Genomic DNA, 11,598 nt, shown 5'->3' on the forward strand with positions numbered 1-11,598 from the left:
AAAAGCCCAGAGATAAACCCACACACGTATGGTCACCTTATCTTTGATAAAGGAGGCAACAATATACAGTGGAGGAAAGACAGCCTCTTCAATAAGTGGTGCTGGGAAAATTGGACAGCTACATGTAAAAGAATGAAATTAAAACACTCCCTAACACCATACACAAAAATAAACTCAAAGTGGATTAAAAACCTAAATGTAAGGCCAGACACCATCAAACTCTTAGAGGAAAACATAGGGAGAACACTCTATGACATAAATCACAGCAAGATCCTTTTTGACCCACCTCCTAGAGAAATGGAAATAAAAACAAAAATAAACAAATGGGACCTAATGAAACTTAAAAGCTTTTGCGCAGCAAAGGAAACCATAAACAAGACCAAAAGACAACCCTCAGAATGGGAGAAAATATTTGCAAATGAAGCAACTGACAAAGGATTCATCTCCAAAATATACAAGCAGCTCATGCAGCTCAGTATCACAAAAACAAACAACCCAATCCAAAAATGGGCAGAAGACCTAAATAGACATTTCTCCAAAGAAGATATACAGATTGCCAACGAACACATGAAAGGATGCTCAACATCACTAATCATTAGAGAAATGCAAATCAAAACTACAATGAGGTATCACCTCACACCGGTCAGAATGGCCATCATCAAAAAATCTACAAACAATAAATGCTGGAGAGGGTGTGGAGAAAAGGGAACCATCTTGCACTGTTGGTGGGAATGTAAATTGATACAGCCGCTATGGAGAACAGTATAGAGGTTCCTTAAAAAACTACAAATAGAACTACCGAACGACCCAGCAATCCCACTCCTGGGCATACACCCTGAGAAAACCATAATTCAAAAAGAGTCATGTACCGCAATGTTCATTGCAGCTCTATTTACAATAGCCAGTACATGGAAGCAACCTAAGTGTCCATGGACAGATGAATGGATAAAGAAGATGTGGCACATATATACAATGGAATATTACTCAGCCATAAAAAGGAATGAAACTGAGTTATTTGTAGTGAGGTGGATGGACCTAGAGACTGTCATACAGAGTGAAGTAAGTCAGAAAGAGAAAAACAAATACCATATGCTAACACACATGTATGGAATCTAAAAAAAAGAAAAAAAAATGGTCAGAAGAACCTAGGAGCAAGACGGGAATAAAGATGCAGAACTACTAGAGAATGGACTTGAGGATACGGGGAGGGGGAAGGGTAAGCTGGGACAAAGTGAGAGAGTGGCACGGACATATATACACTACCAAATGTAAAATAGATAGCTAGTGGGAAGCAGCCACATAGCACAGGGAGATAAACTCCGTGTTTTGTGACCACCTAGAGGGGTGGGATAGGAAGGATGAGAGGGAGGGAGATGCAAGAGGGAAGAGATATGGGGACATATGTATATGTAGAACTGATTTACTTTGTTATAAAGCAGAAACTTACACACCATTGTAAAGCTATTATACTCCAATAAAGATGTTTAAAAAAATACATATATCCACTCTTTTTTACATTCTTTTCCCATATAGGCCATTACGGAGTACTGAGTAGAGTTCCCTGTGCTATGTAGGAGGTCCTTATTAGTTATCTATTTTATACATAGTCTTCAGTGTGTATGTGTGTATGTCTCAATCCCAGTCTTCAGTTTGCATTCTCAAGACTTGACAGAGTTCTCAGGAGGGGCCTCAATACATTTGGAAGGAATGAATCCTCAACTCTGTGAAGAGAAGAAGACAAGCTCAGATGGGTTAATGTTCGCTCAGGGTCAAACACTGCTATGTGTTTGGAACCAGGTCGGAACCCAGACCCTCTGACCTGGAAGTCTGTACTCTTTCCGTAATGACCTCTTTGACTACCGGCGACTGTTTTGATGAAGAATTTTGAACTGTTTGGACGTGACCTGAAAACAAAATTCCCCCAGGTGGCAGGTGCAGCGACCCCATGCTGGATGCCGGGGAACAGCTCCACTGCGTCCCTGGTCCCTGCTCTGCAGTGTGGTCCCACTGCTTCACCCTCGAACCCACATGTTCAGTGAGGGTCCTGAGAGGTTGCACTGTGTAACATGGTGCATACACAGGCCCTAGAAAGGATTGGGGACCATTTAGTAACTTTTGCTACGTAGGCCTGGGTCTGGGCAAATTAGAAAAGAGAGTAGGAATTACGAGGACTCCCTCCCTCCCCTGCCTCAGTCTTGGTTCAAATGTGCCCGCCTTAGTGAGGTTGTCTCTGGCCGCCCTACTGCTCCTGGGCGTCCTTTACTCCCATCTCCACTTTATTCTCCTCTCCAGCACTTACCACCATCTAATTAGTAAGTCACTTTGCTGAAGATACTTCCCTTGTTTACTGTCAGTTCTTTCCACTAGAATGTAAGTTCAGCGAGGGCAGCAACTTGTTTCATTCTCTGTGCCGAGAGCAGTGCCTGAGACATAGTAGGTGCTTAGTAAATTTGGACTGAACTGTGTTTGTCACACTAGCAATCATATTTCAAAAGGCACCCATAAGTCACAGCACACCTATAGTAACAGTAACGAGTAAGAGGATGCCTCCCTCCTGCCTGGATGGTGAGAACATCTGTTGGATTCTATTTCAGCTGCTATCACAGTGTCTTATTCCATTTGGGCTGCCATCACAAAATGCTGTACACTAGGTGGCTCAGATACAATAGAAATTCATTTCTCACAGTTCTGGGAGAATAAGCTTTCTCTGGCCTCTTTCAAAAGGGCACTCATTCCATAAATCACCTCCCAAGGTCTCACCTCCGAATATCATCACCTTGGGGGTTGGGATTTCAAGGTATGAATTTTGGGGGGACACATTCAGACCACAGCACTCAGGAAGGGTGTTCTGACTTACTGCCCGACACCTGGGAACAAAAAGCAAGCTGGTGGTGGAGACTTGTGTTTTCTTCATAAGGAAAGCCTGATTCTAAGTGACTCTTGGCACCCGGGCAGACCTTCTACCCGTATAGCTGGTCCTGCCCCTCTGCTTAGATTCCAGCGGTGTCTTAGAAAGACTTCCATGAAAAAGTTACAAAAATACAATTTCAAGTACTTGAAGTGCTAACATTGTATTATGCAGATAATTGAATTTCTTTAACATTCTGGAGAGTTGAAAACTTTTTTGTACTTTTAATGTTTCCTGGATCAAACATTCTCTGGGCAGGGCAGGGACACCGAATGTCATGTAAGCACTCTACTGAGGCTGGTGGTCTGGGCTATACCTTTAATTTCAAGATTAGGAAAATTAGGAAGGTGGCTGAGTGGATTTTAAGTTATTTTCTAAATCTGCATGAATCAGCAAGTCTGTGGAGAATGGAATTTGGGGGGTTTTGTATTCCCCATGGGGACCAGTCTGTGATGTCTTGTGGGTGATATGGTTTAGTGGACACATGCACATCTCAGAAGTCAGTATGGAAAAAGGAAAAGGAAAAGGAAAAGGGGGAAGGCAGAAGTGTCCCTGACTCCTGCTGGGTTTCTTTTCCATTGGGCCGAGCACAGGACTCCCCTGGATGTTCTCTCCACCCAACAGACACGCGAATCAGAGTTCCCCATCGATTCTGGGGTAATTTTATGGAGGGAGAGGTAGGATCTGATGCTCCAGTTACAGCCCCTCCTCTCTGTCCCCATCTTGTTTCTGGCAGCCACAAGGGGTTAGTATTTCCAGGAAAAGCAAGATGCCTTCTAGCAGGAGAGAGAGGAAACAAAGGAGAGAGAGGAAGAAAGACAGAATGGGGACCAGGTAGACCTAGAGGAGGGAGGGCAAAGTGATGAAGGAGGGGGAGGGGACAGGCAGCCAGAAGATGCCGTGGGAGCAAGAGGAAAGGCTGAGGGTGGGAACCCAGAGGAGCAGACCCTGAGATGCACCACCAGCCACTCCCATGCGTAATTCTTTACATTTTTCAACCATTTTCGTGCCTATGATCTCACTTTGCATGTCACAGCCACTCTGTGTAGGTAAAAGGCACATTTTTTTTTCTACTTCACTGATGAGAAAACTGAGGCATGAAAAGCCCTAGTGATTTGCTCAAGGTCACAACATTCTAACTGAATCCCCATGCAGAATAGGCTATTTATATCATACAGCAAAATTCAGTCATTGCTTTCCTGGTCTTTCCATTTTTAAGCCAATAACCTGAACGGTCTATTAGGAAGTGAAGATATTTTCCTTTCTTTTATACTTGAACCCTTGAAACAAGTACTTCAGAATTTTAATGTGACTACAATTTCTCTAAATTTCATTGTTCATGTCAAAGCGTTTGACTAAAATATAGCAAAACTACTGTTCCTTTCAAGGGGGTCAAAATGTTTTCTGTGGGTGGAAACGTGTCCTGTGCATGAAGATGAAAGCATCTTTGTTGTACTCTTCCTTAGGGACTCTTTCTAGGGTTATTACTAAAGTCAAGAATAGATCAGAAATGGAGAAAAGGTAGGATATCAAGAATAGCTTTCATGGAAAATTGAAATCATTCCTTTTAAAGTTCACAAATTCCACTCTGAGGATAGACCCCCAGCCTTGCAGGATGGGCTCTTCCCAGATAGAAAGGTGGCAGCCACGAGAGGATTTTGATGCAACTGTGATTGATGTCAGCAGGTCCAGACGGTGATATTTTATGACAAATTTAATGGACATTTGTTAAGCTGATTCAACGGCACCAGCCCTGGGCTCGATGGGGCTGGGAGATACAAAAGGAGGACATCATCTATGAAGGTCTTTGGGGCCAGTTAGGGATGGAAATGCCACTGATTCGAGTTTTGCACACCCTCTGCATGCTAGGTGCTCTTAACACCATCATTTCATGTCTGTCTCCCACAAACCCCACTGCAAGACAAGGCTATCGGGAGATTCAGTGACTCCTGGTGACCAGGTGGCTGCCTCCAGTTTTGCATCCAGGTCCTTTGTCTCTGAGTGAAGGGCTCTCGTCACTAAGCCAGACAGGAAGCAGCTACAGAATGACTGTGTCACAGCCTAACGCTGGGACACGCATCCCAGGTGCAGATTCCTGCTGGCACCCATGGTATAGGAATTCAGAGTTGAGGACAAGATCCTTCGGGGCTCGAGTTATGGTGGATTATGCTTCACAGAAGAGACGAAGTATGGACATTTTAGCGCTGCTTTAAGCAGTGAAGAAGTGGGTGTGGAAATGTTTTCAGGGAGGAAACGCCTTTTTAATAGAGACTTGGCTGGTTAACAGAACTTTTCTTTCTTGGGATGAACGTCATCGCTTCTCTTATATCCTGAAGCATCAGCTCTCCTGGTGGAGACACGTGAGCACTGCCAAGGGCCTGGAATGTCCCAAGAGGGTAAGAATAGCCACGATGAGAGACGGCTGCTTCTGGCCTCTGGTCACTGCAGTTGTCAGGAAGGCTTTGCCTCACACAGCTCGGGACTGTCTCAACTAGAGACAGAAGAACGACCTTGTGTTCCTGGGCTTGAATCTTCCCTTTAGTATCTCCAGCTCTCACCTGGGAGTCTTTTGTAGCTAAGATACATTTTTTCCTGCAAAGATTTCCCACCTCCTTGGAGAACACAGGCTCCGGAAGTCTCCAGCCACCTTGAGTCTGTGACCCCCTGAAAGCATGGACCAGCTGGACCTGCTGGGGTTCCTCGTCATCACCCTAAACTGCAACGTGACCATGGTGGGTGAGTAGCGCCAACCCCTGCAGAACACTGGTTCTGCCTTGGGTCACTTTTCCTGGCCCTCCCCCATGAGTAAGGCCTGCCTATCCCTGGAGGACAGGGAACCAGGGCTCAAGCTTTCCTCTAATTCTCCATTATTTAAGGAGGCTCCCCCATCCTTTAAGGATGTCTTGGGAGTGAGCAATGTTTCTCTCAAGGGGAGTCTTTTTGCTGACATTTGGGGGCTGAGCAGATGGGAGGGGTATTTTTATGTAACTCTTCTCTGGCTACGTTACCAGGAAAAGGAACAATACAGTCAAAGTTAGAGAAATTCATGCCTTGAATAAGCTTTCTTGTTCATCTTTTTAGGGTTTATCCTTGAAGCTCCATTTGTAAAGATTAGTAAGTTCTCTGTGCACTTTAAACCAAATCCCAATTTTAGTTTAGTTTTTATTTTTTTGACAAAGAAAGTAATACGTTTTCTGAGTTTGGTGTAGCCGAGTTAAATTTTCAGAGAGGTATGGGTGTCCTAGTAAAGGGGATTGAGAAAAGGATTAAAATATGTCTGTGAAGTGGTTGATATTTTCTTCATTGCTTTTTAGTCGAAGCCAACTTGGTTTTAAAAGTTTGAGTTAATGACTTTATCACGTAATGGTCACACAGTCCTTGAGTTGAACTACCTTCGTTTATAGGAGAGTTTAGTTTTTCTGATGTCAGGTGATGATTTCTGTATGTCATCACAAAACAGAATATTTACAAATTATTTTGACTGGGTCTTCAACACACTCCAAAATAGTTGACTCATGAAATGAAAATAGGACTTGGAAGTTATTTTGATTTCTATGTTAGCCTAATTTATTCATGATAAATTGAAGAAAGACAAACTTCAATTCATAATAGCTGGAATAGGGGGGAAGGAGTTCTGAATTACTGAAGAGTCTAAAAAACTGTTCTTCAAGAAATTCGATTTCAAGGGCTTCAGAGCAACATGAAAGGGCTACAGAGCCCACTGATTACATAAAGGTCGTGTGGACTCTTAACCATAGAGAAAACTCACTGAAATTAGTAGCTTGTATTTGCTATACACAGTTACAGGAATGCACTAACATCCTTGAAAAAGTTCACTCTTTTTAAGAGGAAGACTTTATTTACATCCGCCCAATTTTCTTTCTAGAACTTTCAGCCCAAACTCTGAACTCGCCAAACTAGATTAAACATTTTAGTATTCATGCTTCTTTAAATCTGCCAATTTCAAAGCATTCTACAAACACGTACAGGCATACCTCGTTCTATGGTGCTTCTCAGATACTGCTTTTTTTTTTTTTAACAGTTGAAGGTTTGTGGCAACCCTGCCTCAAGCAAGTCTATTGGCGCCATTTTTCCTACAGCATTTGCTCACTTCATGTCTGTGTGTCACATTTTGGTAATTCTCACAATATTTCCAACTTTTTCATTGTTATTATATTTATTCTGATGAGCTGTGATCAGTGATCTTTGATGTTACTACCACCAGTGGCTGAAGGCTCAGAGGATGGTTAGCAATTTTTAGCAACGAAGTACTTTTTACTTAAGGTATGTGCATTGTTTTTTATCATGCTATTGCACGCTTAATAGACCAAGGTATAGTGGAAACACAGCTTTTATATGCACTGGGAAACCAAAAGATCCGTGTGACTCGCTTTTTGGGGGGTGGTCTGGACCTGAACCCGCAGTATCTCCGAGGTGTGCCTAGTTGAACACACTGTCTGACACCTTGTAAGTGCTCATTAGACATTCGTCCGATGAGCTGACAGGCTGATACTGTTGCTGTGACTTACACACTTAGTTCTCCAGGCTCAGCACCAGTAAAGATTTAAAGCTGCTGCTGGGAGGAGGAGATGTGTTTGTCTGGCTGTGATGGCGCCCTTCCTGTTGCCTCTTTCCAGGGAAGATCTGGCTTATCTTCATGGTGCTGCTGAGGATGGGGGTGCTCATCCTGGCCGGGTCGCCGGTCTACCAGGATGAGCAGGAGAGGTTCGTGTGCAATACTCTGCAGCCCGGATGCGCCAACGTTTGCTATGACATCTTCGCCCCCGTGTCCCACCTGCGGTTCTGGCTGATCCAGAGCGTGTCTGTTCTGCTTCCATCCGCCGTCTTCAGTGTCTACGTGCTGCACAAAGGAGCCGAGCTGGCGGCACGTGGATCCCGCTGGCTGGATGATGACTCGGAGGACCACGACGGCCCTGAACTGACCCCGGGGGCCAGGCGCTGCCTGACGGTGCCGGACTTCTCCTCGGGCTACGTGGTCCACCTCTGCCTCCGGACCCTGACGGAGGCAGCTTTCGGTGCCCTGCATTACCTCCTCTTCGGATTCTTGGTCCCCAAGAGATTCTCGTGCACGCACCCTCCTTGCACCAGCGTGGTGGACTGTTACGTCTCTCGGCCCACGGAGAAGTCCATCCTGATGCTTTTCGTGTGGGCGGTCTGCGCGCTGTCCTTGTTGCTCAGTGTCGCCGACCTGGTCTGCAGCGTGCGCTGGGAGACGCGCAGGCGACACGGCGGGGCCCGGAGGAGACCGTGTCAAGGGGCGGGGAGTGCGGCGCGGGAGGGACACGGGGATCCCGAGGGACGTGGGGCGCGCGCTCGCCGGGGCCTGCGGACTGGAGGGCAGGGCGCGTACAGCCCCGCAGCGGAGCCCACCGAGCCGGGGCACCCGGATCTGCCAGGGGAGGACGAGAGCGACGCGCTGTCCTCAGCCAGCGACCAGCCGCGCGGGGCCGGGCCGGGAGTGGCGGCCCCGGGGTGGGAGGAGCGCCCCTGCGCGCCAAGCGCCGCGCTCCCGGGCCCCAGCAAGTCCGAGTGGGTATGAGCGGCCGGCGTCCCGCCCCGGGAGCGCGGCAACCAGGACCGAGAACATCGACCTGCAGAAAGGTGAGCTGGCGGGACAGACCGACTTCCTGAGAGGCTCCGGTGCAGCGCAGCAGGGATTTAATTTAGATGAAGCCTTCTGGGGAACCCTGCACTTGGTGTGCAAATGCGGATGGAAGCTCCAAGGATTAACCGGCGAGCGTCAGGTCCATGAGTTTGTCGCACTGTAGTTCTATTGTCTTATTTTACCGCAGTATGGGCTTGAAAAGCACGTTCTTTGGATTTACAGAGCTTATGAATATTTTAATGTTTTCGGGTGGATTATTTTGACGGTTTGTTGTTGTTTGTTTTGGTTTGTTTTTCTGCTTAGCCAAAAGGGGCATCTGTTATGCACATCGTCCATAGAGGGATATTAGTTTAACTTCTCCAAACCCCTTTAATAAAATGAATGCTGATTGCGTTGCCATATCACACTTCCTACTTCACTGTGTTAAAGGAGAAACCACACATGCAGGAAATATGACTTAAAACTTTGGGGTCTTTTGGGGGTCGTCTTGGGTTCTTATTGCACGTGGGTGTGAGGTGCACAGGACGAAGGGGGGCGCTGGCTTGCTTTAGTGTCGATGGGCTGTTGGCTGGGTGGCTGTCCTCACTGAGCAGAGGGGGGCACTCTGGCTGCTGACAGGCCTAGAGTTGCCACACGGCTTCCAGTCCCGGCTCTGTGTCCTTGAGACAGTCATACAGTTAGGGCTACTCTGAGGGTCTTCATGTCCCAGGGAAGCAGATGAGGAATGCTGCAGGTGTTCCAGCCTTGTGGTCTGTGCTGATGCTCCGGGGGTGGGGGGGTTATCCTAGAGACACAACAGTCTCACCTCTCAGGGGAGCCCCTCTGCTCTCCTCCGCTCGCCCTGGTTGCGGTCCAGGTGCTGTCCAGTTGGAGTGTGAGTCTGTTAGAGCTTCCGTGCTGCCTTCAGCTGCCACGCGGAAGACACAGTGCAGCAGAAAGACGGGGTAAGCCTGCTCCTCTTACGGCAAGGAAGAGCCACTGGGTGGCCCCCCAGAACGGATGAAGAACCTCTGGTCCCCAAACCCCCAACGCTGAGGAAGAGGAACTGCCCTCCATGCCAGCAAATAGTAAAAACGAAAGTGAACCAAGGCACCCAGGGAACCAGTGGGCACTTTTAACTGTTCTAAAGATGACTTTGACAGTGAAATATCAGCCGGGATGGGGAATGACATCCTCCTTAATCTATCTAGAGTGTCAAAGCCATTGGTTAAAACTTTAAAAAAATCATCCAAAATTGGTTTTGGCATAAAGCTCTTTGAATGAATGTACCTGGTTTTTGTGTTTTATTGCGGTACGCGGGCCTCTCACCGTTGTGGCCTCTCCCGTTGCGGAGCACAGGCTCCGGACGCGCAGGCTCAGCGGCCATGGCTCACGGTCCCAGTCGCTCCGCGACACGTGGGATCCTCCCGGACCGGGGCACGAACCTGTGTCCCCTGCATCAGCAGGCAGACTCTCAACCACTGCGCCACCAGGGAAGCCCTGGCAGGTGGATTCTTAACCACTGCGCCACCAGGGAAGCCCAAATGTACCTGCTTTTAACCCCTGCAGTAAATCTCTCTCCCACTCTCTTGTCTCTCTCTCAATTGCTCCTCCATCCGTCGATAACCGCGAACCATGACCCAGACCCCTTCCTTCAGTATTTGGATTGGCGTCTGGCACATAGCAAGTGCTCAGTAAGTGTGATTTTTGTGCCTGATATTCCTGAAGTATTCAGGGCCAAATCTGGTTCTTGTCCCTTTCAGCATGCATTTCTGATGGAGTTCCAAGGTTGGCCACAGTCTTAAAGACATAAGAATTCTCTAGGGCCTTCATTGCTATTTAAAAAATAAGTTCCGTATGCCCCTCAGTACCCCGATGTGAGCCTTGATAATGTTGAGTGAAGAAAGGAAATCAGATTAACAAATATTGGTAGGTGTGCCCACGCAGGGCTCCCAGATGACAGCTAGGAAAGGAAGGTGGTGAAGGCTGAGTGGGAACTCCCTCCCAGCCATGGCCCCAGAGAAAACTGGGCCCTGTTCTATGAGTCTTATGAGTCCATGCTTGGATTTGGGTTTACAGATGGTGCCTGTGTGTGTGTGGCACTGGGAAGGGCTGCTTTGGCTTCTCTGCTGGTGTCCCAAATCCCACTATCAGAGGATCAGAGCCTTGAAGTTTTTTCCATGGAAAACTGTAAAATCCATTCAGAGTGATGGAGGCCAGGAGAGGGGGAGAGGTGTGGAATCAAGGATAAGACATGTGGGTTCTGTCCCCATGTGCATCATTTCTTGGCAGGTCACTCCCTTCCTTTGGGCCTCAGTTTCCTTCTCTAAGGGATAAGGGCCTGGACTAGATGATTCCTTCGTGTTCTTACATGGTTAGGAATCCACCAGTGATGGGTGTCCTTTTAACCTCAATAGGGACTGGTTTATCAGGCCTGTCCATCCTCTACCTGCCTGAGCACAGGTTTCCATAAATGAAAATGGTCAGAACAGGAGAGACCTGCATGTCCCAGGGAGAGCTGCCATGGAAGAGAGATGCAGACCTCATGAAAGGGGGCGATGAGGACGACTCACCAGCTCCCCACTCTGCTGAGAGATGGCAGAGGCTGCGTGGACAGACGTGGGGTCATCTGCTGTGACCCCTCACTGTGAGAGCAAGGCTGCAGAAGAGGATTCAAGCATTCTGGAGCGTGGTTGGCAGTGTTGGTGTGATGGTGGCCACCTTGTCAGAACACACACAGGGGGTGACCCTCCTCTTCTCTTTGCTCTCACAGGCCACTGTACATCTCCCCTGGTTCAGAACTTAGGTTTTGAAGCCTTTGAAGATCTTTTCTTTCTTTTTTAAAAATAATAATTTATTTATTTATTTTTGGCTGCGTTGGGTCTTCGTTGCTGTGCGCGGGCTTTCTCTAGTTGCGGGGAGCCAGGGCTACTCTTCGTTGTGGTGCGCGGGCTTCTCACTGTGGTGGCTTCTCTTGTTGCGGAGCACGGGCTCTAGTCGCGGGGGCTTCAGTAGTTGTGGCGCACGGGCTTAGTTGCTCCGTGGCATGTGGGATCTTCCTGGCCCAGGGCTCAAACATGTGTCC

General features: G+C 47.6%; 1 protein-coding gene across 1 annotated transcript; it reads left to right on the forward strand.

The window, feature by feature from the left end:
* The first annotated feature begins 5,580 nt into the window (after nt 1-5,580).
* Nucleotides 5,581-8,468, forward strand: GJD4 (gap junction protein delta 4). The gene is made up of 2 exons (XM_027121494.1): nt 5,581-5,644; nt 7,546-8,468. The coding sequence occupies exons 1-2, from the start codon at nt 5,581-5,583 to the stop codon at nt 8,466-8,468; spliced, it is 987 nt and encodes a 328-aa protein (XP_026977295.1).
* Nucleotides 8,469-11,598: the final 3,130 nt, after the last annotated feature.

This window comes from Aethalodelphis obliquidens, unplaced genomic scaffold (genome assembly GCF_003676395.1).
Source record: "Aethalodelphis obliquidens isolate GAN/ISIS:26980383/991018 unplaced genomic scaffold, ASM367639v1 scaffold23, whole genome shotgun sequence".
NCBI classification, from domain to species: domain Eukaryota; kingdom Metazoa; phylum Chordata; class Mammalia; order Artiodactyla; family Delphinidae; genus Aethalodelphis; species Aethalodelphis obliquidens.

Coding starts and splice junctions, on each gene's coding strand:
- GJD4 (XM_027121494.1), top strand. CDS start 5,581: ATGGACCAGCTGGACCTGCTGGGGTTCCTCGTCATCACCCTAAACTGC. Junction 5,645..7,545: donor CTGCAACGTGACCATGGTGG/GTGAGTAGCGCC, acceptor GCCTCTTTCCAG/GGAAGATCTGGCTTATCTTC.